Raw genomic sequence first — 27,836 nt, forward strand, 5'->3', positions numbered from 1 at the left:
CTGAGCAAATTTGATGCGTTTCCCCCTTTTGCAGCGACTTTCTTCTTGCAAGATCGGCAGACAGGGTGACCGTCCTCGATTAAATTGCCTTCAGGACTCTTGTAAAAAACCAAAATACGACCAGACCACCGATTTGGTCCTCTTAGATGGCTGAAAAATCTCCCTAGCGCTGTCACTGCCTTCCGCCATTTCCTCTCGTGCAAAAAAACAACAACAACAACACTGCATGCTGCTTCTGCGGCAGACTGGTGCTGGCTGGACAGGATTTACCGCGAGTTTTCAAAATTGCGATAATCAAACACGGTTTTGATGATAATTAAATTTTAAACGGTAATACTAACCGTCAGGGCATTTTATCGTGATTTATCGTAAAACCGGTAATCGTTACATCCCTATACATGACATAACAAGGAAATTGGGAGGAATACAGGTGCACAGCATTACTAATTAGACACAGAAGGAACTGGGTCACGGAGCACATGGGGAGGGAAAACACACACACAACAGTCCAAGGGCGTGACATTACTCCCCCCTCCCGGAAGGCGTGTCTCACACCGTAACAATTCCACCGGGGAGAATCCGGAGGGCCAAGGCAGACTGAGGCGAAGGCGGGGATCTGGAAGGACGCGGTGAAGCCGGAGCAACAGAGGACTGCGGAGGAGCTGAGGGGATGAAGGAGCCTGACGGAGCCAGCGGGATGAAGGGACAAGGCGCAGCCGGAGGAGTGGAGTCCCGAAGCACAGGATGGTCGATGCCAGACCAATAGGACGAGGGAGCTAGTGGACTGCCGGGCCATGGCGGAGAGGAGGGAGTTAGGAGCCATGGTGGAGCCAACGGGTCAACGGGCCGAGGCGGAGTCCGGGGCTTAGAGGCTGGAGGTGGAGTCAAGGGATACTTCAGCCACGGTGATGCTGGAGGATGGCAGTCCCGCAGAGCTCACACCGCGCTGATAGTGCACAGGATGGTCGATGCCAGACCAATAGGACGAGGGAGCTAGTGGACTGCCGGGCCATGGCGGAGAGGAGGGAGTTAGGAGCCATGGTGGAGCCAACGGGTCAACGGGCCGAGGCGGAGTCCGGGGCTTAGAGGCTGGAGGTGGAGTCAAGGGATACTTCAGCCACGGTGATGCTGGAGGATGGCAGTCCCGCAGAGCTCACACCGCGCTGATAGTGGGCTGAGGGCGAGCAGAGGGGCTGCCAGACGACAGCGGAGGAAGAGGCAGTAGCGGGTGGGAGGGCGGGCATTTGTGAGCCTCCGGGCTTTCAGGGCTGAACTCAGGAACGGGAGCCCTCTTTGGGCTGGACGTGGAAACTGGGGTAACAAAGGGCTCCGAGGAAGGCGGGAGGAGAGGGAGCAGGTCATCCTCCCAGTCTATCAGATCCTCCTCCACTGTCCCTATACCCAGGTCCACACATAGCTCACCCTCAGCCATGTTGCAGTGGGTGGAGCTCCTCTCCGCGTTCTTACTGGCCACAGCATTTTCCCCCTTGGCAGGCGTAGTTGCCGGCTCACACACCTTGACTGACGTCATCAGCAGCTCTGGCTCTGCAGCGATCCTTAGCTCTGTTGCTCCGTGCGGCGATGGCTTGTTGGTCGCGGTGGACTCCGGCTCTCTGTCAGCAGTGGGCTCGGGCATGCGCTCCGCGCAGCAGGGAGATGGTGGGCTGGGCACTAGGTCCGGAGTAGCACTGGCGAGATCCCCCTGGGGACAGACAGTGAACAGGGATCCATGTCTCGGCAGTGTCCACTCCACAAACGCGGCAATACTCACTCTAGGACCTTCCTCGGACAACGGCGCTCTGTATGCCGAGTTCAGACTTGCATCGTCCGGGTAGCTGGAGAGGTTGGTGAGGACCAAGAACAGTCTGGTGTGGTCCTCGAGCGATCTTTCCCCCTGCTCCAGCAGGAGGAGGAGGTATTCGGGATGAAGGAGGGATCTATGAAGGGAACACTATGGAAACAAAACACTGAGCAAAAACAGAAACAAAAATGGAGGAAACACACGGAGGTAACTGTGTGTGTCGGGTCTTCTGTCACGGTTCGCTGCCGGAAGGAACGCAGGAGACGCGGAGAAGCATTAAACAGTCTTTTAATGATCAGACACAAGAGTAAATCCACAACGGGAAGGGAGAATGACACGCGAACATCACTTGTAGACCTGGCAAACAAGGAATGCACAGACAGGAACTCTTTTACATGACATAACAAGGGAATTGGGAGGAATACAGGTGCACAGCATTACTAATTAGACACGGGAGGAACTGGGTCACGGAGCACATGGGGAGGGAAAACACACACAACAGTCCAAGGGCGTGACACTAAGGGCCTGTTTACACCTGGTCATTTCATGCATTTCGCTGATCGGATATCTATCGGATTTCTTCAAACGTTTCCATTTACACTTGGCCACATAAATGTGTCATCGCAAAACGGATTTAAATCCGATCTTCAATTCCTGCACTATATTTAAATTTAACGGAGTTCACGTGAACGAAATCAAAAGATAAGCGCTGCATTTTATTCATTATCAGCTCATTTCAAGATCAAAGACCGCAATAGGAGAGCGCGTGGCATCAGCACTGGAAATATAAGTTTGTCTTACTACTTTTAATCAAGATGATTGTGTGCTGACCGTCTGCGTATTACTTTGTTTCATTCGTGGCAGTTTGCGTGTTGGCTTGCTGAAGAGATACTCAGTAGGGATGGGCATATCGATCCTAAGTATCGATATATCGATACTGACGCGAGTATCGAAAGTATCGATACTCAAACTAAAAATATCGATACTAAGGTGTGTTTTATTTACCAGTGATTTCGTTTATTTAAAATAATAATAATAATAATAATGCGTACAAATGCATTGAATTGAACAAATAACCTTTGTTCGCAAGTAATTGTGTAGGATATAACTATTTTCCTGCTCATCTGAACACACGCAAATGTTGCAAGACAGAACCAATCAATCACAGAGAGCGTTCACTCACTGCTGACAGCGCTTTCAAACAGGGCTGCGTTTCCCAAAAGTATCATAAGAAAGCATTAAAGCTTTTGGGAACAGCAGCCCTGAACAATACTTATCAGAGGACAGAAAAAACCATATGTTTGAGTTATTTCACAATAAACAAATCGTAGCCTACATAGTTTGTACAATTACATTTATTTAAATTGAACGTTGAAAGATAATATAGATCATGTTCTATTCAGTAATGTTAATAGAAATCATACACTGTCAGAACAAAAAGGTTGCATTTTATGGATGCAACAGCCGGTCACTGGCAGTCCCTTATGATAATGAACCATGGTTTTACTAAAGTGACCATAGTTCAACTGTAGTATTTGTAGATTTGAATCATGTGTAAACAAAAACACATTTGAACCATGTGCAAACAAAAATATAACCTAATAAATTACAATTAAGGCGTATTGAATGTTAAAATGTGTTTTAAACAAAGTTAAGTGGTTATCATTACCCATTTTACTCTTAGTAATTTAATAATTTAATACATTTCATCATTTAAAAGTTTAGTTCAGAAGTATCGTATCGGTATCGGTATCGACGATACTGCCTTGAAAAATATCGGTATCGTATCGAAAACAAAATAAGTGGTATCGCCCATCCCTAATACTCAGCTACTCGTCCACTGCGATGCGCGTTGCATTAGCGCAGTCATATCTGACTATAATGTCATGTAGCCTATAACAGCTCTCACATGGTTATTATTTTTAAAATGTACATGTGGTTTCAACAACAAGATGCATTTACACTTGTCCATTTTCATCTGGAATGCGGCCCAGACCACCTCCTGAAGTGGTTTGAGCGATCGGATTTATATCAGTCTCGAATGCGTTTCGGAGGGCATTTACACCTGGTCTTTTCACGATCGGATAGCTATCCTATCAGACAAAACGCATGAAGTGACCAGGTGTAAACAGCCCCTAAGCTACAATTTTAGATCAGCTAGAAACAGCTACTAGTACCAACCATCATGGCTTTCAAAATATAACTTGTCATATGTTTATACTCAAATATAATCTTTCGCAGGCACATTAAAAACAATATAGGCTGTATATAGAGAGGAAATGTCCCTGTGTTTGTTTTGGCTCAAAGTATTATTAGTATTATTAGTATTACGTCTTTAATTGATTTTTCCGTACATTTCTGCCATATGTACATTAACTGGCTGTCACCACTGATAAGCTACCACTAAATATTGTAGAAACTTAATTTGCTGTAAAGTTGCTTTGCAACGATTTGTATCGTGAAAAGCGCTATACAAATAAACTTGAATTGAATTGAATGTTATTAAGCTGTCAGATATGGTTGTTTTCCTGTATTTGTCTAGTAGTGTTACATAGGAATTTATGGGTATTTCTTTTGCATGTTTGATTACAGTTAGTGCTGAAGACAATTTAGCTGAAAATACGACAACTGTTCAGCTGGTTAATCCAGAAGATCATCATGAGAAACCCAGAAAAGGTATAGTTTTCAGAGATAATCTAAATACTGTCTTACACTGGACATGAAGTAATGACCAGAGTATGAAGAAATGCCCCTCAACCCCAAAAAAGCAACAAAAATTGTATACATTTATATTTAAACATTACATTTATGAATATTACCATGAACTACATAGACCCAACAATATACAAAAAATATTTATTTATTTAAACAGAAAAAGACTTTAAATTACTACTGTAAATATATATATAAATTGGTTATTTGTACGTTACCATATAAACAGTATGTGAATCATTGTCAATGGTTTAACATCACATTATATTTACTTTTACTGTAAAATACTGTTAAAATGTTTTTTTTTTGCACATAAAATATATGAAGTACTTTATAATTTACATGAAAAACAGTAAAAGGACAGTCCCAGAAGTCACTGCAGTATCAAATGATTGTATTTTATATAAATAATTTAGTTTTAATACACTATGTACATTAGGGCCTTTTGTGTTACATTTTCTGATCATTATTTTTATGTCATATATGTTGTTACCCTGATGGTGTGGTCTTTGATGGTTTTACCTTCTGTATGGTGTTTATCAGTACATTTTATGGTTAAAAATTTAGGTTTTGGTACATAATAACAGGATAACTCTTAATGAAATATCCAGTTTTAAGTTGTAAAATACACAGGTACCAATATGCAAAATATGCTGCTCCTAGAACTCTTACTGTAAAGAAAATGTCCCAGTGTGTTGTCTTTGGCTAAGACTAACTTAAGGCCTTATCAAGGCAAATGTGTCGCATTCGCCTTTCCTTATCTGGCAATGTTATGAGAGCTATCACTGATGGCTGTTTGTTTTGTTACAGCCCCCGCTGGACGCAGTTTTGCTGTTCAGCGTGACTATGAAACCCAGACGGATGAGCCGATTGACTACAATATGGATGAGACATTGCCCGACTCTTCTTTAATGCCAAATAAAACTCGTAAAGGTACGTACAATATCCAGCAAACAGACTGCTAACAGTAATTATACAATAAATTAAATGGCCTTTTGTTTGAGGCTTTAGTTAGGCCCGTTCACACCAAGAACAATAACGATAAGAGTTAAAACTCATTCTAATTCTATGAGAATAAAATACCAATAACAGCACAGAGGAAGGATATCAATACTTTCAGAATGATTTCTTCCAGCTGATATATTTAATATTGACAGCCAGTTAAGAGTCCTGCTTTAATGAGCTTGAGCATTTAAAGTGGCAGACAACAAAAATGATGCATGCATTTATAATAAACAGTCTGTTAGTGTAAATGATAGTTATCATTCTTGGTGTGAATGTCTTAAACATCTTCATCAAGGCCTCTCAGTCATAGTCTAGAGTTGTTATGAGAGGTGTCACTGATGCTGTTGTGTTTTTGTATGTCGGGTTATAGAGTTAAGCCAACAAGTGTCCCGATCTAAAAAAGGAGCACATCCATGTAACATCACAGATCCGAATGCAGCAAGATGCAACCGGACTACAATCCCGATACTCAGGATCTCAGACAAGGCTGTTGACTTCCTTAAAAGCCCACTGGCCACACGCATCATGCCCTCATTCTACATCTTCATCATCCTCATTAGTTTGCCCCTGAACGCTTTGGCCTTGGTGGCATTCACCTGTAGGATTCGAGCGAAGAAAACAGCGGTGATCTACATGTCTCACCTGGCGTGTGTGGACCTGCTCTTCACCCTGCTACTGCCTCTGAAGATCCACTACCAGCTGAACGCTTCAGATTGGGTGTTCGGTGAGGCGGCGTGTCGTGTGCTCAGTGCAGCTTACTACTGCTACATGTACTGCTCCATACTGCTGATGATGAGCATGAGTGTGGACAGGCTGCTGGCTGTGGTTTTTCCCATCGCCTCTCTGACCTGGAGGAGCGCAAGGAAAGCTACATGCGTATGTGTGCTGGTCTGGCTGCTGGCGCTCGCCGGTACAGTGCCACTTCTCTCCATAACACAAACATTCAAGATAAAGGATGTGGGCATCACCTGCCATGATGCATTGATCCACAATGACCCTACAGATCAGCAGTACATGTACCAGTTCTCCATCCTTTCCTGTGTCTACTACTTTGTGCCACTTATTGTCACCTTAGTGAGCTACTCCACCATCATATTTGTGCTCCGTACCAAGTCTAATCAATTTGCGAAATCATCATCACTGTCAGAAAAGCGAAGGAGAGCTGCGATTATGGCTATTGCTGTGCTGATGGTGTTTGTGGTGTGCTTTGCACCAACCAATGGCATCCTGTTGTACCACTGTTTTCTTTTAGCTACTGGATTCAACAGCAGTGAGGGAGATTTATCATATGCGGCTTACCTGTTGGCTGTGTGTTTGGGGAGTGCAAGTGTTTTTCTGGACCCTCTTCTGTACTATTATGGCTCGTCTCAATGCAGACAGAAGATCAGCTCTGTGTTTTGGTGGAGATGGGGAAAAAGCACCTTATCAAATTCAAACAGTCAGACAAAATCCTCTTATGTAAGTTGTGAGTACAGTCAGGCACGCATTAAGATGTGAATTGTATCGAAAAAGAGCTGATGACTTTTTCTGATGTTGTGCTATTGACAGAAGATTGAATTCAAAGTCTGGCCACAAATCCTGATTCATGCTAAAGCAGGACATATATCCCTTCCATGCTGTTATTTTTAAAAATCCAGCATGTTACTAAGTCAAATTGACCCAACCTATTCACTGCTCAAGAGACTCCATTTCCTGTTTGTGACTGAGCATGTGTAAGAAACACAGTGTTACTGAAAGCATTTTACATCGCCATGTTCAGATCACATTTCTAGAGAATGTCATGCAATTTCAGGCTGAAAAATTGAAAGTTAAGTGGCAGTAAATCTGTCTAAAAGAGGACATAATATTGTATAGAAGAAACTTAAAACATTCTATTTTTGAAACATTTACTTGATACACTTTCATTCAATTTTGATTGCAAGACAATTACAAAATTACACAAATATTTGTACAAAACAGATAATAAAACAGATCATGTTGTTATCTTTATATTTTCTGAAATATTAATTAGCACAATCAGCGTTTTCTAAAAATAAAGCACCTACTTTCAGTAAATATTTGTTTAGAAATATTTCAAAAAACATTTCAGGCTCTATTTTGTGACCTATTTGTGAAAAGAGCCAGCAGCCAAAATACAACAAATAAAAAAAGCAGTCATTCCAAGTGTCTGGGTGAAGCAAAAAAACATGATATTGACTATTTTGTAATTCTGAAGGCAAAAAGTTCAGCTGCAGTCACTGTAATTCATTATATAGACACATTATCAGTATACATAATCAGACTTTTTCCATCTTTTGTCTTTTGCTTTACAGATTCACTCCACTATATTAAATTGCCGGTTTTAACTGACAGCTTGAATGTGTAAATATCTCTACATATAAAATGATGTGATACATATATGTGCACATGGATGATATACTGTATTTAAATAATGTGTGCACATTTTCTTAGATTATTATATTTTAATAACTGAACTGAACTTATATATTTTCTAATTGTCAAACAAGCCTATTTTCTCAAACTTTTAAGTTCTGGTCTCAAAACTGTAATGCAATTTTGATTGGAGTAAAAAGTGTAACAACTCGCCATGGTCTTCACTATATCATATTGTATCACTGAAGTACCTACTATATATCTTACTTTTCTCAGGTCCCAGTGACAAAAGTGAAATACTGAAATCTTGTCTTACACTGTAAAATAAATGGTGCTATATATCACTAAAAGCGATTCTTTGGCTTGTAATCATAGGGGAACCACTTTTAGTGCTATATAGCACCAATTTTTACAGGTGCTATATAGCACCTTTGTCAAATGGTGCCATGTAGAACCATAAGAGGTGCCATATAGCACGTTTTCTCAACAATGGTGCACCAATCATAACTCATCCATGGCTCCCCAGCATGCATTGCGACATGAATAAATGATGCAGCTGCATTGTCTTTTGCTGAGATTCAAATGCTGGTTCTTCATGTCTATGAGTGACCGAATTGAAACCTCTTTATAACCCATAATTCTAAAAGTTTATACAATTGTCTCACATTGTCACATAGTATCGTAGAACTGCAATAATATAAAACGCATTAAAAGAACTACAGATTTTGATAAAGTGCAACCAGAGACTCAGACGCATTAAATGATTTTACCACAAGTTCCTTGTCATCACATATGTGCTTTATAAACACTATTGTAACAGCCAAAGAGAAACTTATTACAACTTAAAATTAAAGTCAAAGGTCAAGAGGCAACTAAAGCAAACACTATTCACCAAAACGGTAAGTTGAAAAACAAACAAACATCTAAACCTTAATTCTCAATAAAGAACTTCTGTTTTAGATACTCCAGAAATAAAGTCTAACTGGTTAGTAATGTGTGAAGTTGGTGTTGCTGTTTGTGGAGAGGTCCTTTTTTTCTGAGGTCAAAGGTCTCATGTGGGGGCCCTGGAATATTTCCTTATGGGGGCCTTGGGGGCAAAAAAAAATTTATATCTTCAAGAAATAGACTGTATTTTAATGTTGTTTTAACCCTTTCCCCAACTAAACTAAGAGACTAAGAGAGAGTTAAAGAACCTTTAAAGAACTATACAGGGGCTTACAGGTTTTACGGTAGTGGTGCTATATAGCACCTCATCGACTCCAAAGAACCGCTGAAGAACCATACAGGGGCTTAACAGGTTCTTTATAAGGTAGTGGTGCTATTTAGCACCTTAACCACTCCAAATAACTTTTTTTAGAGTGTACAGCAGAGATAAGTTTGCCTACATGTTTTTCTGTTGCATTATATTTATCTGATGTACAGATAAGCATAACTTCCCCATTCCATAAATAACTATTCTCAGATCTGGACATCAGTTAGACACTCGTTTCAAACATATTCAGTTATGTTGCACTTTCATGTATGATTGACTAGAAGAAATATATACCAAAATAATGTACTGTTGTATGAGACCCTTTTATATTTGCTGCATTTGCTGACCAGACAAAAGCTTCAAATTTGACACGTGTCTTCATTTTGTTCATCCATGAATACATTCCTTCTCAAACCAATTATGCCGAAATTATTTGCCAAGAAAATGTAGGCATATGTCACGCAGTTACAACTATTGTGATTAAAAACAATTATTATCTGAATCATGTGTGAAGCATGTGTATTTCTTGTTCTTTACATGAAGAGGGACGAGACTTGTAATATTATTTAGTTAAATTATTATCTGACGCCTGTGATATATTGATCTTATATATTTCACAGAAAAAGTGATAATAATTCCTCTAGATGGCGATGTCCAACAGCAACTTTGTTCATGTAAACTTTCGGTTTAGAATCGGGAACGTTTTATATTGCAGTTTGTTCAGGGTTATCTTTCTTTTGTGCTTCTTGAAGCTTCTGAATCCAATCATCCAATGTCATTTTTAATCCAATGTCTGTATGATCTGCTTTTGATGGAACAGGGCAAACGAATCATTTCATTTAATTGAGTCATTTGTGTGACATGCTGTCATATCATAGGGTGACCATACGTGCCATTTTCCCAGGACGCGTCCTGGCCAGGATTTCTATATTGCGTAAAATATCTAGGTTTTGGCTTTGTTTGCGTGTGCAGACCGATCGGTGTATGACATCAAAATACCTGGAGAGCACTTTGAAAGCACAAGGAACCGTCTGTATGGTATTTTGATGTCATACACTGATCGGTCTGCACTCACAAACAAAGCCAAAACCTAGATATTTTAAGCAATATAGAAATCCTGTCCAGGACGCGTCCTGGGAAAATGGCACATATGGTCACCCTATCATATCAGTCAGCTGAGTGCATATCGCCTGACTCTCGATTATCTACGTTTTAAAATGACTTGGTTGATTAGAGCGTTGAACTGAAAACCGTATTTGGTTCGGACATCAGCCCCATCGACTCTGCTTAACCAGTTCGTCTGATTCGGTGAAAAGATTTAAACAAACGATTGGTTTACGAATCAGACGTCACCTCTCCACCGTGCGGCTGTTTCTGTCTTACTAGAAATTTTGCAGTAAGAAAAATCTGGAGTTAGAAGTAGACAGCTGATCGTCATGGGAATTAAAACAATCTTGATTTTAGTTGTAATAGCACGTACATGCACTGCCACCTTGAAAGGTAAGCCTACATCAGAATATGCATAAAAATGATAACATAATTTGATGTCTTGTTGATGTGTAACTGTGAGATTGAAACTTAATTGTATCTATAATTTGAACGTCAGGAAAACTGAAAAATTTGAACCCCCCCGTAAAAACGTACGTAAAAACAAGGCGAATATTCAAGAAGATAAAAGATGTTGCATGCGCCCATGTAAGGCAATAGGCAAACCACAACAAGGCAATGAGTTCCTCGGCGCTCTCTGCTGTATGATTTGCAGTGTCTGTCAAAACAATGAATGATTAATATGCATTGCTAAGAACTTAATTTGGACAACTTTAAAGGCGATTTGCTCAATATTTAGATTTTTTTTCAGATTCCTGATTTTCAAATAGTTGTATCTCAGCCAAATATAGTCCTATCATAACAAACCATACATCAGTGGAAAACTTACTGTATTTACTCAGCTTTCATATGATGTATAAATCTCAATTTCGAAAAATTGAGCCTTATGTCTGGTTTTGTGGTCCCGGGGCACACACACACACACACACACACACACACACACACACACACACACACACACACACACACACATATATATATATAAATTCACTATATTTACAAGGTGGGTGACAAACACATACAACCAAGCATATATTATTTTATGAATGTCTTCATACAAATGTATATTCTTGCACACATTTTTTTCAAGGAGCTGAAGATCACTGTTTAATCACAATTAGTTATTTTTCCATAGGTTAAATAAAGCAAAAATATTTAATTGATCTCCGGCCTTTCCCTGAACAACTAATAAGAGATCTTTATTGCTGTGCATAAATAAAGTATTCCAAACATTATGTTTGAGATGTGTCACTGCTCTAACATGCTGAATCTTGTATCACTGTCATTATCATGCAAATTCTGGAATGACAGAAAATGTACTTTTAAAAGACATACAAAATATTAGTTCTCTTTCGAGCGGTCTCTCCCGTTGCATAACACACATTAGGGAAAACTCCTGTTTTACTCTGTACTAAGACCCATTCTGGATCTCAGGCATCTGAACAGCTCACTTATGCGCCGGCCGTTCAAAATGTTAACTGTCAAACAGATCCTTGCGCACATTTGCCCCGAGAACTGGTTCTTGACAGTGATCTGAAAGACGTGTAATTTCACATCCACATACCCCCCATCACAGACCGTTCTTGAGATTCGCATTCAAGGGCATGGCCCATCAGTATGCAGTCCTTCCGTTTGAACTGTCTCTGGCCCTGCGCACTTTTGCATAGACGAGGCTCTTTCCCCTCTGAGACAGATGGGAATCCGCATATTGAACTACCTTGACGATTGGCTGATTCTAGCCAGATCAGAACAGGAATTGGTCGCTCACAAGACGCTGTTGCTCAGCCACTTAGAGCACCTCGGGTTGAAGATAAACCCGCAGAAGAGTCAGTTGTTGTCATTCTGGGAATGACTTTAGACTCTGCTTGAATGTAAGCATGGTTCACACTGGAACGATCCCTGACCTTTCAGCAATTGACGGCATCCTTCAAACCTGCGACGACACGTCCTTTGAAGGTTTTTCAGAGGCTGCTCTGTCTCATGGCAGCCGCCGCCTCTGTGACACCTCTAGGCCTGATCTATATGCAGCCTCTTCAATTTTGGCTCAAAGCCCATGTTCCACCCCACGCCTGGCGCCTGGGATGGCTTCGTGACAGAAAAGACCACCGCTGTGTCAAAGCTGTGGTTCCCTGGACAACCTGAACAGTCTCTCCCATTGGGTCTGGTTGGGTCTGACCTCCAGAAGGAAGGTGGTTACAACTGATCGTTCAGCTCCTGGTCAGCCCCGGGGGAATGCCTACATATCAACTGCCTAGAAATGCTGGCGGTTTTCCTAGCCCTGATCTCCTTCCTATCTCCAGGGCAGGCTCAGTTCGCACTCCCTTTACAGGATGGCTCAACGTCTCCATCTGTGGGCACAGAAATAACTCCTCTCGTTAAGGGTGGTTTGCACATGCCGGGCAGTCTGAACCTATCCAGAGGCAATGTAGCCCCAGGTGAATGGGTGTTACATCCTCAAATGGTTCTGAAAATCTGTGCTGTTTTCAGGAACGCAGAGGTCGACTTCTTCGCCTCAGAAGACAACTCTCACTGCCCAACATACTTTTTGATACAGCGAAATGCTCTGGCCCACAACTGGCCCAGTGTTCGCCTTTATGCTTTCCCCCCAATCGCCCTGATTCCTCAGGTCGTCAGGCGGTACAGGGAGACCAAGTGCTCACTCCTCCTAGGGGCCCCGTCTCTGGAGAAACCAAGCCTGGTTCGGCCAAATTGTGGCCCCTATCGCTTAAAACGGCCCTCCTCCTAGCCTTAACATCGGTTAAGCGAGTGGGTGACTTGCAAGCGCTGTCAGGTATCGCCTCGTGTCTTGAGTTTGGACCTAACAACTTTAAGGTCGTCCTGAAACCAAGACATGGTGATGTTCCTAAAGTGCTCTTGACTCACAGCACAGGTGATCACCCAGTTGGCGCTCCCCATTACAGATGGTGAGTAGGGTACTAATTTGCTCTGTCCAGTGAGGGCACTGAGAGTGTATTTAGAGCGCTCTAGCCTGTTTAGATGGTCAGAGCAGCTCTTTGTTTGCGTTGCAGGCCACCAGAAGGAACTGACGGCCACAAAGCAGTGACTCTCTCACTGGATTGTAGATGCGATAGCCTGGACTTACGCCTCAGAAGACTTACAATGCCCCATAGGTGTAAGGGCCCACTCCACAAGGGGGATGGCCTCTTCCTGGGCATGGTCCAGCGGGATCTCTATTGGTGAGATTTGTGCGACCTCCGGCTGGTCGTCACCATCCACATTTACCAGATTTTATCATTTGGATGTCCCTGCAGTACAGGCACGGATTCCCTCTGTTTAAACTCCCATTCTTCCCCCTTGGGCGAAGTTGGATATATTTGTGCTTATCAGCTGCTAGCATGTAGCACAGTGTGCTCATGTTCTTGGGAGTCCTTGTCTAGTGCTCCGAGACTGGGCTCACAGAACAGATTGTTCTGTATCTGCTCATAGCATGGCGTGATTGGATGTGCTCCCCAATGCGTGTTACACAATGGGAGAGACTGTTCAAAAGGGCCAACTGAAGTAACCTCGGTTCCCTGAGATAAGGGAACAAGTATTGAGTCACGTGCCACACCATAAGCTGCATGCGAATCAATGACTGTCCCTTCAGTTGAATGATCTGATGAATGGCGCTCCGAGCCGACTTATATAGCGGTCGGCTCCGCCCTTTCTGCCGGGCTAAAGTGCCATTGGTTTAAGCAGCTACACAAATGTGAACAAATCAGGTTTCAGGACAGAGTACTTCCCTTATCTCAGGGAACCGAGATTATGTCAGTAAGCGGAGCGATTTGCAAAGCCCTGAACTGTTCAATATAACTTGGCAGATTTGTAAATTTATATTTTGATCTAATTAATCAAAAGGGATTGCAAAAAGGTTTGTTTCAGTTTGATTTATTCAGACAGTTAACTGTCAACAAAGAAATAGTAATGCTATAGTGATTCTATAAAAGACGGAAAACCAAAAGCGCCGGATGAGGTGCGTATTTAGGCTACATGGCGATTTCGTGTGAATTAATTTGGTGTGATTTGTATGAAAATGATTTTTAGAAATCATAAAGTTCCTAAACTCAAAAACCCATAAGTGGGCCAAAGACTTAATACTAAAGTGCACAAATGAGATTTACACGAATTAGCTACCAATTCTACAAAATTGCCAGAGTGTTGTACCTACAGTCCATTGTAGGAAACAAAACTTGCAAATGTCATCTTTCGTTTGTCAACGATGAAGCAGCTCTTGCATGCAGATTCTGTATTTCAGGGAAAGCCAAATGATATCCATATATTCATAACATCAACATATTTGGTGGCCTGTGCTCCAGTATTGATGCAAGTCTAGAAATGCCCTGATAACTCTCACTAATGGTGTTGTGCTTTTGTATGTTAATCTACAGACAGATCTCTAGGCAGTTTTGGTATTATAAAAGACTGTAATTCTACTTTGGACCAAGCAAAGATCAACTATTCCTCACTGTCCATCTCAAACGAGACTGTTGACTTCCTTAAAGGCCCAATGGTCACACGCCTCATGCCCTCGTTCTACATCTTCATCATCCTCATTAGTTTGCCCCTGAATGGTTTGGCGATGGTAACGTTCACCTATAGGATCCGAGAGAAGAAACCAGCTGTGATCTACATGTCTTACCTGGCGTGTGTGGACCTGCTCTTCACCCTGCTGCTGCCTCTGAAGATCCACTACCAGCTGAACGCTTCAAATTGGGTGTTTGGTGAGGCGGTGTGTCGTGTGCTCAGTGCAGCTTACTACTGCTACATGTACTGCTCCATACTGCTGATGATGTGCATGAGTGTGGACAGGCTGCTGGCTGTGGCATTTCCTATCGCCTCTCTGACCTGGAGGAGCACAAGGAAAGCAACACTCATATGCACATTAACTTGGCTGCTGGCAGTCACTGGTACGGTACCACTTCTCTCAATGAGACAAACATTTAAGATTAAGGATATGGGTGTCACTTGCCATGATGCACTGATCCATGCTGACCCTACAGATCAGCAATACATGTACCAGTTCTCCATCCTCTCCTGTGTCTACTACTTTATGCCACTCATCATCACCTTCGTGAGCTACTCCACCATCATATATGTGCTCCATGTAAAGTCTAATCTCTTAGCTACATCATCCTCATCTTCAGACAACCGAAGGAGGGCAGTGATTATGGCTATCGCTGTGCACTTCTTCGCCTCAGAAGACAACTCTCACTGCCCAACATACTTTTTGATACAGCGAAATGCTCTGGCCCACAACTGGCCCAGTGTTCGCCTTTATGCTTTCCCCCCAATCGCCCTGATTCCTCAGGTCGTCAGGCGGTACAGGGAGACCAAGTGCTCACTCCTCCTAGTGGCCCCGTCTCTGGAGAAACCAAGCCTGGTTCGGCCAAATTGTGGCCCCTATCGCTTAAAACGGCCCTCCTCCTAGCCTTAACATCGGTTAAGCGAGTGGGTGACTTGCAAGCGCTGTCAGGTATCGCCTCGTGTCTTGAGTTTGGACCTAACAACTTTAAGGTCGTCCTGAAACCAAGACATGGTGATGTTCCTAAAGTGCTCTTGACTCACAGCACAGGTGATCACCCAGTTGGCGCTCCCCATTACAGATGGTGAGTAGGGTACTAATTTGCTCTGTCCAGTGAGGGTACTGAGAGTGTATTTAGAGTGCTCTAGCCTGTTTAGATGGTCAGAGCAGCTCTTTGTTTGCGTTGCAGGCCACCAGAAGGAACTGACGGCCACAAAGCAGTGACTCTCTCACTGGATTGTAGATGCGATAGCCTGGACTTACGCCTCAGAAGACTTACAATGCCCCATAGGTGTAAGGGCCCACTCCACAAGGGGGATGGCCTCTTCCTGGGCATGGTCCAGCGGGATCTCTATTGGTGAGATTTGTGCGACCTCCGGCTGGTCGTCACCATCCACATTTACCAGATTTTATCATTTGGATGTCCCTGCAGTACAGGCACGGATTCCCTCTGTTTAAACTCCCATTCTTCCCCCTTGGGCGAAGTTGGATATATTTGTGCTTATCAGCTGCTAGCATGTAGCACAGTGTGCTCATGTTCTTGGGAGTCCTTGTCTAGTGCTCCGAGACTGGGCTCACAGAACAGATTGTTCTGTATCTGCTCATAGCATGGCGTGATTGGATGTGCTCCCCAATGCGTGTTACACAATGGGAGAGACTGTTCAAAAGGGCCAACTGAAGTAACCTCGGTTCCCTGAGATAAGGGAACAAGTATTGAGTCACGTGCCACACCATAAGCTGCATGCGAATCAATGACTGTCCCTTCAGTTGAATGATCTGATGAATGGCGCTCCGAGCCGACTTATATAGCGGTCGGCTCCGCCCTTTCTGCCGGGCTAAAGTGCCATTGGTTTAAGCAGCTACACAAATGTGAACAAATCAGGTTTCAGTACAGAGTACTTCCCTTATCTCAGGGAACCGAGATTATGTCAGTAAGCGGAGCGATTTGCAAAGCCCTGAACTGTTCAATATAACTTGGCAGATTTGTAAATTTATATTTTGATCTAATTAATCAAAAGGGATTGCAAAAAGGTTTGTTTCAGTTTGATTTATTCAGACAGTTAACTGTCAACAAAGAAATAGTAATGCTATAGTGATTCTATAAAAGACGGAAAACCAAAAGCGCCGGATGAGGTGCGTATTTAGGCTACATGGCGATTTCGTGTGAATTAATTTGGTGTGATTTGTATGAAAATGATTTTTAGAAATCATAAAGTTCCTAAACTCAAAAACCCATAAGTGGGCCAAAGACTTAATACTAAAGTGCACAAATGAGATTTACACGAATTAGCTACCAATTCTACAAAATTGCCAGAGTGTTGTACCTACAGTCCATTGTAGGAAACAAAACTTGCAAATGTCATCTTTCGTTTGTCAACGATGAAGCAGCTCTTGCATGCAGATTCTGTATTTCAGGGAAAGCCAAATGATATCCATATTTTCATAACATCAACATATTTGGTGGCCTGTGCTCCAGTATTGATGCAAGTCTAGAAATGCCCTGATAACTCTCACTAATGGTGTTGTGCTTTTGTATGTTAATCTACAGACAGATCTCTAGGCAGTTTTGGTATTATAAAAGACTGTAATTCTACTTTGGACCAAGCAAAGATCAACTATTCCTCACTGTCCATCTCAAACGAGACTGTTGACTTCCTTAAAGGCCCAATGGTCACACGCCTCATGCCCTCGTTCTACATCTTCATCATCCTCATTAGTTTGCCCCTGAATGGTTTGGCGATGGTAACGTTCACCTATAGGATCCGAGAGAAGAAACCAGCTGTGATCTACATGTCTTACCTGGCGTGTGTGGACCTGCTCTTCACCCTGCTGCTGCCTCTGAAGATCCACTACCAGCTGAACGCTTCAAATTGGGTGTTTGGTGAGGCGGTGTGTCGTGTGCTCAGTGCAGCTTACTACTGCTACATGTACTGCTCCATACTGCTGATGATGTGCATGAGTGTGGACAGGCTGCTGGCTGTGGCATTTCCTATCGCCTCTCTGACCTGGAGGAGCACAAGGAAAGCAACACTCATATGCACATTAACTTGGCTGCTGGCAGTCACTGGTACGGTACCACTTCTCTCAATGAGACAAACATTTAAGATTAAGGATATGGGTGTCACTTGCCATGATGCACTGATCCATGCTGACCCTACAGATCAGCAATACATGTACCAGTTCTCCATCCTCTCCTGTGTCTACTACTTTATGCCACTCATCATCACCTTCGTGAGCTACTCCACCATCATATATGTGCTCCATGTAAAGTCTAATCTCTTAGCTACATCATCCTCATCTTCAGACAACCGAAGGAGGGCAGTGATTATGGCTATCGCTGTGCTGATTGAGTTTGTGGTGTGCTTTGCACCAACCAATGGCATCCTATTCTACCACTGTTTTCTTTTAGCTACTGGATTCAACAGCGGTGAGGGAGATTCATCATATGCGGCTTACCTGTTGGCTGTGTGTTTGGGGAGCTCAAGTGTTTTTCTGGACCCTTTGCTGTACTACTACGGCTCGTCTCAATGCAGACAGCAGATCCGCTCTGTGTTGAGGAGGGGAAAGGCAGAGCAAACAACCTCACCAACTAACAGACAGACAAAATCAACATCTCTTACTAAAACCAGGCTTGCTGTAAAGAGTGAAATTGTATTGGGGTCAACATCTGTATATACAAACCCGTAGGTATACATAATGAAAACATTAGGCAAGGCAAGTTAATTTATATAGCACATTTAATACACAATGGTAATTCAAAGTGCTTTACATAAAAGGAAGTAAAATAATCATAAAAAAATCACAACAATAAAACAGGGAACTTAAAACCGTTTAAAATGATTTAGAAATTGATTTAAAATGAATTTAAAACAGTAAAAAATGTTGTAGCAGAGTACACTCTTAAAAATAAAGGTGCTTCAAGATGCCATAGAAGAACCTTTTTTGTCTAAATGGTTCCATAAAGAACCTTTAACATCTGAAGAACCTTTCTGTTTCACAAAAGGTTCTTTGTGGCAAAAGAAGGTTCTTCAGATTATAAAAAGGTAAGAAAGAGATGATTCTTTAAAGAACCTTTGACTGAATGGTTCTTTGTGGAACCAAAAATGGTTCTTCTATAGCATCGCTGTGAAGAACCTTTTAACCACCTTTATTTTTAAGAGTGTATTAATATTTAGGTGTAACAATAGACAATAAGGTATTGTGGAAATATCATATTGACAGATTGTGTAAAAAGACAAACCAGAGAACTTATTTTCTTTGTCGTCTCTGGTCATTTGGAGTAACAAAAAAACCCCCCCGATTATTTTATTACTCTTTAGATAAGTAATTATGAGTGTGTTACAGTATTGCAATTCAATTTAGTACATGAGTTTGTCTGTTAGGTTAAAAACAATGTAGAGGAACCAAATTAAAATCGGTTGATGGGACAGCCTCTTAAAAAAGTTATATGAACTTTCTTATCGCAAGAACCTCTTTAAGGTTAACCAAGAATATTGTTTCTAACCCTAGTCATGTGTTGTATAATGAATTTGTGCTTCTACCATCTAATCGTCGATACAAGGTCCCAAGATTTAACTGAGTGAAATTCAAACAGTCTATTGTATATCAAGCTGTCCTAGAACTGAATAAGGTATCAAATGAAAACTCCAGGAATAAAGTTTTTTTTTTTTAATTCTATTGCATTTACTGTTTACTGTATATTGTGAATTATGTTTTGTTTGTAAAGATTTAGTGTGCAAAAAAAACATACTATTACGCAACAAAAAACCCTAGTCATGTGTTGTATAATGAATTTGTGCTTCTACCATCTAATCATCGATACAAGGTCCCAAGATTTAACTGAGTGAAATTCAAACAGTCTATTGTATATCAAGCTGTCCTAGAACTGAATAAGGTATCAAATGAAAACTCCAGGAATAAAGTTTTTTTTTTTTAAATTCTATTGCATTTACTGTTTACTGTATATTGTGAATTATGTTTTGTTTGTAAAGATTTAGTGTGCAAAAAAAACATACTATTACGCAACAAAATATTCAGACTTTCTCTGACAATAAAGTTTATATCTATATCTATCTAAAAAACTGATCAGATATGTGGTTTGCATAATTGGAATTTTCAGTATATTATACATGTATTATTCTAAATTTACATCTTGCATCAATTGTTAAAATGCTAATGCGTGTGGAGTTTCTGTTCAAAAGCAAAAGGGGCAAGTAAAAGTTGTCTGGTCATAGATGTCTTTTGCAACATTTAGATAACGTTTTACATTTAACATTTTAACATTTGATTTTACCCAATTTGTTCAAGTCCCATGTCATATTTTTCACACTCTCTTTGCCTCATAGAATTCAGTAGGTTGTTTTTGCTATGGTAGGCTACTGTTAAAGCTTCTATGTGTAAATGTCTGGACTCTGTGATTGTAGTTCACACAGTCATTCTTCAGTAACGTTGCTGAATACTGGAAAAGCATTGATATGTACAATGAGGGAAAGCCAGAAGATTTTCAAAGAAATTAGTTCTTGATTTTTTTTCCACATTGTAGTTTGAAATATCAAGAGTGGCAAGAGTCCATGTTATGATTTCTTTGTGGAGGGAAAAAAGAAAATATTGGCCAAGAGTAAAAAATATTTTGTTTGTAAATATATATATTAAATGCATGTCATCAAATGTCAACCTGTAATTACTTCCGTAAAGTGGTACTATTTCTATCCGAAGCCTATGATTATTTATTTTTATTCCTATTTCTTAACATGATGCACAGAAGCTAACAATGTAGAGGAACCAAATTAAAATCGGTTGATGGGACAGCCTCTTAAAAAAGTTATATGAACTTTCTTATCGCAAGAACCTCTTTAAGGTTAACCAAGAATATTGTTTCTAACCCTAGTCATGTGTTGTATAATGAATTTGTGCTTCTACCATCTAATCATCGATACAAGGTCCCAAGATTTAACTGAGTGAAATTCAAACAGTCTATTGTATATCAAGCTGTCCTAGAACTGAATAAGGTATCAAATGAAAACTCCAGGAATAAAGTTTTTTTTTTTTAAATTCTATTGCATTTACTGTTTACTGTATATTGTGAATTATGTTTTGTTTGTAAAGATTTAGTGTGCAAAAAAAACATACTATTACGCAACAAAATATTCAGACTTTCTCTGACAATAAAGTTTATATCTATATCTATCTAAAAAACTGATCAGATATGTGGTTTGCATAATTGGAATTTTCAGTATATTATACATGTATTATTCTAAATTTACATCTTGCATCAATTGTTAAAATGCTAATGCGTGTGGAGTTTCTGTTCAAAAGCCAAAGGGGCAAGTAAAAGTTGTCTAGTCATAGATGTCTTTTGCAACATTTAGATAACGTTTTACATTTAACATTTTAACATTTGATTTTACCCAATTTGTTCAAGTCCCATGTCATATTTTTCACACTCTCTTTGCCTCATAGAATTCAGCAGGTTGTTTTTGCTATGGTAGGCTACTGTTAAAACTTCTATGTGTAAATGTCTGGACTCTGTGATTGTAGTTCACACAGTCATTCTTCAGTAACGTTGCTGAATACTGGAAAAGCATTGATATGTACAATGAGGGAAAGCCAGAAGATTTTCAAAGAAATTAGTTCTTGATTTTTTTTCCACATTGTATTGTGAAATATCAAGAGTGGCAAGAGTCCATGTTATGATTTCTTTGTGGAGGGAAAAAATAAAATATTGGCCAAGAGTAAAAAATATTTTGTTTGTAAATATATATATTAAATGCATGTCATCAAATGTCAACCTGTAATTACTTCCGTAAAGTGGTACTATTTCTATCCGAAGCCTATGATTATTTATTTTTATTCCTATTTCTTAACATGATTTACAGAAGCTGTAGTAAATGAATCTTGTTGGTATACTTTGTTCACATTGGATAAATTCTGACAGTTTTAAGCTGTTGATGATAAACTCAAAGCACAACCCTTCTTAAAGGGTAGGCGATTTCGGAGAGGCTAGCAATAGCAAGCTAGCTTTAAAAGCATAAGATCCCACCCTCCCTGCAAATCACTCTCCAAAGCCACGCCTTCTCCAAAATACATGAACGAGCTCAGGCAGACCAGAGGCTAACCAGCGCCACGATGAGAGATGACTTTGGTGGAGGATTGAATGCAGCACTGTTAGACCACTTAAATTAGTGATTGCTATCGGGATGTGAAGAGACTTTCAACCAGCATAACAAAAAATGTTTTTGAACCAAATCACCTACCCTGCCTACTTGCTCAAACTGGGCAGGGGATTCTGGGATAGCTGAGGATGGATGGCTGAGCATAAACTGTTCAATCACTCACACACTCAAATGGACAGAGTCATTTTTTACTCTTTTTTTTTAATGGATGTTCAATGTCCACTCATGGTGACTGTGCAAAATCAGATTATTGAGTCATTTCAAATACAGCTGATCATTTAGACCACAAGATAATTTGAGTAAGAGGAGACACCCAAAACAAACAACATATTATTCCTATTATTTAATTGGTCTGAGAACTAGTTTAAACAGGAATGGCAAACCTCATAGACCTCCTGAGGTTGATGCTCAAATTTTTCTGAAGCACCTCCTTCACTTAATAGTTAAAAAAATTGCCTGTATTATATCCTGGCACAAACACACAGAAGAGACTAGAACTCGGAGACCGACGCAACGCAGGTGTTTGTTCATCTAGGGATTCTGACTTTTAAGTCTGGAGAGTTTGATCTGATCAGTGCTCATGGGGGTCAAAACTCTCTTGCTTTCTATTATATGTGTGCATACATGTGGTGAGTACATCAGTAATTAAAAGTGCTTTTTGACTTGATAATCTGCTTGAATTCACATTATATGGCTTTTTATTAATTTTGAACTCAATATAGCACCATGAAAATTGGGGTGAAACAGACAAATTCAGTTTTTCATTAATGCGCAGGCAGATAAAAATAAAAAAAAAAACCTTGCAGTTGCTCATTTACAATAGACAGGTTGCTAACAGTGCTTCTGACTGGAGTTATTAAGATATAAACATGCTCTGCAAGACCTCTTATAGCAAATGTGTCACAGTCGCCTTTATTTTTCTGGTAATGGCATCAAAACTTAACGTTTGTTTGTTTGTTTGTTTGGTTACAGATGCCTCAGAACACAATTTTGCTGTTACGACAGAGGCCTACGAGACAACAGAAAATGATTCCTTTTCGGATGGGGTGTTGTATGGAACCATATCCATATACTATTCTATAGCAGAGCCAGGTAAAGTTTCCAGAACGCCAGAAGCAATTTGTTACATCATGTGACGTTAGATTATTACTGTATCTGATTATTACTGACGCGTTTGTTCCTTGAAGAGATTGATAATAAAATGCAATGTCCGTACCTTTGAAAATAAAGCTGGATATTCCAGTCCATTTATTGTCTGTTTCTTTTGATCAAATAAAAAAGCAAACAGAAAATGAAGAACAATCCATTCAGGTACATCAAGGAAGTCAAAAAAGTTTGTTTGACGCAAACCTCAGAGGTGACTTGAGAGCATAAATACATTATGCACCTTCTAGTGGTCTGAAAGAATTACAACAACCAAAAAAATGCTAAAAATATATATTAAAAAAGCTTAAAATACCCCACAGATCATTTTTTTATAGCTTGTTTAAGTTGCCACTTGTAGGGTATGAGCCAAAACACTTTTTTATCTTTGTCCCTTTAAAAGCAAATGAGCTGGTGCTCCCGGCCCCCTTTTCAGAAGAGGGCGGAGCTTCAAGAGCTAATGCTCCCGCCAGCACACTGGTCACCGGCCACAAAAACTGTCAGAAACTCTCAAGTGATCGACTCATATTGCTTTCATATGCATTTTTAACTACCACATTCCTATTTACGATCGTTCTGGCAGCACGTGAAGGCAGCATCAGTGAAAACAGGCAGCAACGATGGTAACTTTAGTAATATTAGCCTTACAGAGTGCCAAGAAGCTCTTTCAGAAAGGCAATTTGAAAAAAATATCTATAATATAGCGCTCTCTTTGTCTGGATCTGATGTTCACGCACGAAGCGTTGGTATTGATCCCTCTTTCAGAATCAGACTGTGAAAATCCAGCGTTGAAATGACCCTTGTTTTTGAGGCAGTCCGGTGTAAAATTATTGGCATGACGTTATCGATATTTTTTCAGTAGATTTCCTTCGAAAATGAAACTTAACCACAGTGTCCTTAGTGGCTCAGATGGAGGGAGTCTATGGAGATCCTATTTTCATTGGTGAATCCCAAAACACTACACTTCTATTGCCTCTTTGGCACTGACAGTGTATCTCTCCAGTAATGGCGGACTGCTGCTTCTCACTCAGGCCTGTGTCTATGCTAATAGGGCAGAGAGTGTCACAAATGGGCGGGACTTTTCCCTATGGTGACGTGTACCTAGGGAGAAATATGGAATCGCTTGTTCTGAGAGACTGTTTATGATTTATTGGGATTATAAAAAGGAGTGGGTTTTTTAAAAAACTGTAATTTTTACTATTACAGGCTGGTTGTTTTCACACACTGCAGCCACACGACTGTTCAAACACCTGTTGAAAAATATTATTTTTAATAAACATTTAAAACAGTGTATTTCTATAATCCCTCCTGCATTAACTTCAGCAGCGTGAAGATCATCGTTTATCTCAGGACTGTGGTGACAGCAGCGCGGATAATTGCTTAGCTTGCTTACACATATAACCATATAATATCTTGCATAACGAGAAAAGCATATATTTTTTTATGACATAATATGTTGCTATTACTAGAATTTTTTTTTTTTTATGTTTTAGTTTTTGACATTCTTTGGTGATATCTGTTGTCAGAGTCCTTGGAGAAAATCAATAGACAGCCATGTAATCCTCTCCTGTCTCTACTTCTTCTTGCCGCTGCCTTAATAAACTACACGACTATCATATATGTGCTCACTACCAAGAATGATCACTTGGAAACATCATACTCAGAAAAGCGAAAGAAGAGCTGCAATTATGGCTATAGCTGTTCTGAGTGAGTTTGTGCTGTCCTTTGCACCAATCAATGGCATCTTGTTGTACCACTGTGTTCGTTTAGCCACCGGAGGCAGCAGTGAGGAGGGGAAATACTACCTGATGGCTGTGTGTTTGGGGAGCGCAAGTGTTTTTCTGGACCCTCCGTTATATTACTATGGCTCGTCTCAATGCAGAGAGCAGATCCGCTCTCTGATCTGGTGGAGGAAGACAAAAAGCTCAACCACACCATCAAACACAAACAGTCAAACAAAATCCTCTAACCTGAGTTGCGAGTACACTCAGTCTCACGTTAAGGTGTGAATTGTACTAAAGATTAATTTATAAATGCATAGTCTGTATAGCACATGGTTTATACAGTCTGCCCAGATTCAGCCAAATGCAGCAAAGTTGATTGGACGGCGCTTCATAGTACAAATGGATAATGACCCAAAATATACAGCAAAAACAATCCAGGAGTTTTCTGCAATGGCCAAATCAATCAACCCGATTGCGCATGCATTCAAATTATTAAAGACAAAACTAAAGGCAGAAAGACGCAAAAACAAACAACAACTGACATCAGCTGCAGCAAAGGCCTGGCAAAGCATTTAGGCCCTAGCCCGGCCCTTCCCTGAGATGCTCAAGCCCTAGCCTGGCCCTTGTCAGACAGCTTTGGTCAGAATTATCAAATGAGTCCGGCCCGATCCTGCCTTTTTTCCCCCTTCTCCCAAAACAGCTTATACTACTGTTTCAGCTATTAAAATAGTTCAGGTATGTAATGGCAAAATGATTATATTTTGTTTTCTAAAGTTAATTTAGAAAAACGTTTGGAGCAGTTTGCGTTCATTAAATATAAGTTTTTGTTTTTTAAAGTAACGACCATGCGGCCAGCGGCAGACAATGAGCTGATCATATAGCCTATGTTTGATAAATTTAGCCTTCTCAAATCATAACGACTTGCCTAAAATAAAATCTACAGTTCATTTAAACCTTTATTTACCCAGGAAATTAAACCCTTATTACAAGAGGGTCCTGGTCTAGATAGGCAGCACATTTAGTTATACATAACACAAAATACATTAATTTACAAGTCACTCGAAACATTTACAATCCAATTATTCTAAAACTAGATCCTTTAAAATACATTTAAAATCAGTTAGTGATACCAACTCTTTTAAGCATAATTTATCTTGTAGTATAACAATTTTTAAATGTTAAACCTAGATAAATGTGCGCTATATCCAATAGTTTGTGCAGAGAGTGGAAGCTGAAGCGCGCTTTGCTGGACATGGAGGCACCAGCGCGATCACTTGCATTTTTTTCAGTGGAAACAACTTAAAATACGCAGTCATTTTTGCTCATAAAAGGTAAGAGTAATACATCATTCGGAACTGTAAAGGATATATTTGTGTGCACCCACAATATCAACAAAACGTTGTGCTTTTATAAAATAAAGAAAACAAACATGATGCGCTTTCTGCCATCTCGGTCTTGAACAGGAGCGCTTCACAAAAATGAACCGAAACTCAGGGAATACATGTATCACAGACATGATAAATATATCACAAAGCATTTTCGGTTTCGGTTTTCGACCAAGTGCATCCAGAATTTTCGGTTTTGGTTTCGGCCCAGAATTTTCATTTCAGTGCAGTAAATACACATTCTGTTGCAATGCTGAAAAGTGTAACTTTCCCATTTATAATCTACTGTACTTAAAAGGTGTATAAACGTGAAGACAAAAGAGTTTAAAAAATAAAACAAAACATGAGAGTTCTCATTCCGTAAACATCATATTTTAGAACACAAAACTACACTGAATAGTGTAATATTTACTTACAGCCAACGCATCATACCGGTTGCCAGCGATGAAGAAGGCTTAAGGATATGAATAAGAATTCACTTTATTAATCCCCGAAAGGAAATTTATGTCACAGCAGCTCACACCACACAAATAAAAAATATCAAAACATTCACTATGCAACAATTTGTTTTCGAGTATCAATTCTGCAAGGCATTACGAGTAGCCTATTACAAACAAATTGACTATAATGCAATCATCTTATGTAAAACTGATTATATAGTCTAATAGCAGCTGATAAAAAATACCTCCTAAAACGCTCCCTATGACAGTGGGGTTGAATTAATCTTGTGTTTCCTCAATGCTAGGTAACACTCCCAACAATAGACAGCCTTTTTTATGAGCTTGTTTAATTTGTTCTTTTCTCTTTCCAACAATCCCCCTCCCCAACAAGTGACAGCGTACAATAACACAGATGATACCACAGAATCATAAAAGGTCTTAAGTAGTACATGACAGACCCCAAAGTATCTCTTAACAGATGAATACGACTTTGACCCTTGTAAATCTGAATCATATTATCAGACCAGTCCAGCTTGTTATTCAAGTATGCAGCCAAGTACTTGTATGTCTTTACAATCTCAATTTCAGACCCTCCTATGTTTACTGGTACCACTTCCTGAGGGTGATTACTGAAATCAACCATAAATTCCTTAGTCTTTCTGGCATTTAGCCTGAGAAATTTTATCTCAGACCAGTGAACAAAAAAAATAAAAACTGAACAAAAAAGGAGCCAAAACCATTCCTTGAGGAACTCCGATACTGCACTTTACCACGACACACAGTACTGCTGTAACGGGGCTGACGAGACGTGAGACGTGCGGATCCATTCGCAAAGCTTTTATTGTGGAGAAGACAGAGACGTGGTCATAAAGCAGGCAGGGTCAAACAGAGGCAGACAGGTATAAGGCGGGCAAAACACAAGAATAATCCTAGGGCTAGCGTGGGTAGATGAACTGCAGACAGAATCAGAAGGGGCAAGACTAAGGGAGAAATCCAGGAAACCAGGCGAAGATCAGAAACCGAGAAAGCAGCTAAGGCTAAGGCTAAGGCTGGAAAACGACTGAGGGCTCTGTAGTGTAGCTATCGCTAGGGGAGTGATAATCGCTGAAACAATACTCGGCAGAGGGAAGGGATCAGAGTGAGTGTTAAATAGTGAGGGAGTGATATGAAACAGCTGGGTGCAATCAGTGTTAACAGCTG

General features: G+C 40.4%; 3 protein-coding genes across 4 annotated transcripts in view; all 3 read left to right on the forward strand.

The window, feature by feature from the left end:
• The window catches only part of LOC107585381 (proteinase-activated receptor 1-like), a 9,798-nt gene extending 1,492 nt beyond the window's left edge, over nucleotides 1-8,306 (forward strand). The window contains exons 2-4 of one of the 2 annotated variants that reach the window (XM_016272386.1): nucleotides 4,394-4,477; nucleotides 5,324-5,446; nucleotides 5,889-8,306. In XM_016272386.1, coding sequence (XP_016127872.1) covers nucleotides 4,394-4,477; nucleotides 5,324-5,446; nucleotides 5,889-7,015 — 1,334 coding nt within the window. In that variant the 3' untranslated portion in view covers nucleotides 7,016-8,306. The remainder of the gene's footprint in view (nucleotides 1-4,393; nucleotides 4,478-5,323; nucleotides 5,447-5,888) is intronic. The other variant, XM_016272387.1, reaches the window with a different exon arrangement.
• Nucleotides 8,307-10,574: 2,268 nt separating this feature from the next.
• On the forward strand, nucleotides 10,575-15,678 carry LOC107585421 (proteinase-activated receptor 1-like). The gene is made up of 2 exons (XM_016272440.1): nucleotides 10,575-10,643; nucleotides 14,639-15,678. The coding sequence occupies exons 1-2, from the start codon at nucleotides 10,580-10,582 to the stop codon at nucleotides 15,676-15,678; spliced, it is 1,104 nt and encodes a 367-aa protein (XP_016127926.1). The 5' UTR covers nucleotides 10,575-10,579.
• A 411-nt stretch (nucleotides 15,679-16,089) lies between these two features.
• Nucleotides 16,090-25,096, forward strand: LOC107585422 (proteinase-activated receptor 1-like). The gene is made up of 3 exons (XM_016272441.1): nucleotides 16,090-16,129; nucleotides 17,321-18,146; nucleotides 24,823-25,096. Exons 1-3 carry the CDS (start codon nucleotides 16,090-16,092, stop codon nucleotides 25,094-25,096), a joined length of 1,140 nt encoding a protein of 379 aa, XP_016127927.1.
• The last annotated feature ends 2,740 nt before the right edge of the window (nucleotides 25,097-27,836 follow it).

Source organism: Sinocyclocheilus grahami, unplaced genomic scaffold (genome assembly GCF_001515645.1).
Source record: "Sinocyclocheilus grahami isolate Dianchi unplaced genomic scaffold, SAMN03320097.WGS_v1.1 scaffold70.1, whole genome shotgun sequence".
Lineage (NCBI taxonomy): Eukaryota > Metazoa > Chordata > Actinopteri > Cypriniformes > Cyprinidae > Sinocyclocheilus > Sinocyclocheilus grahami.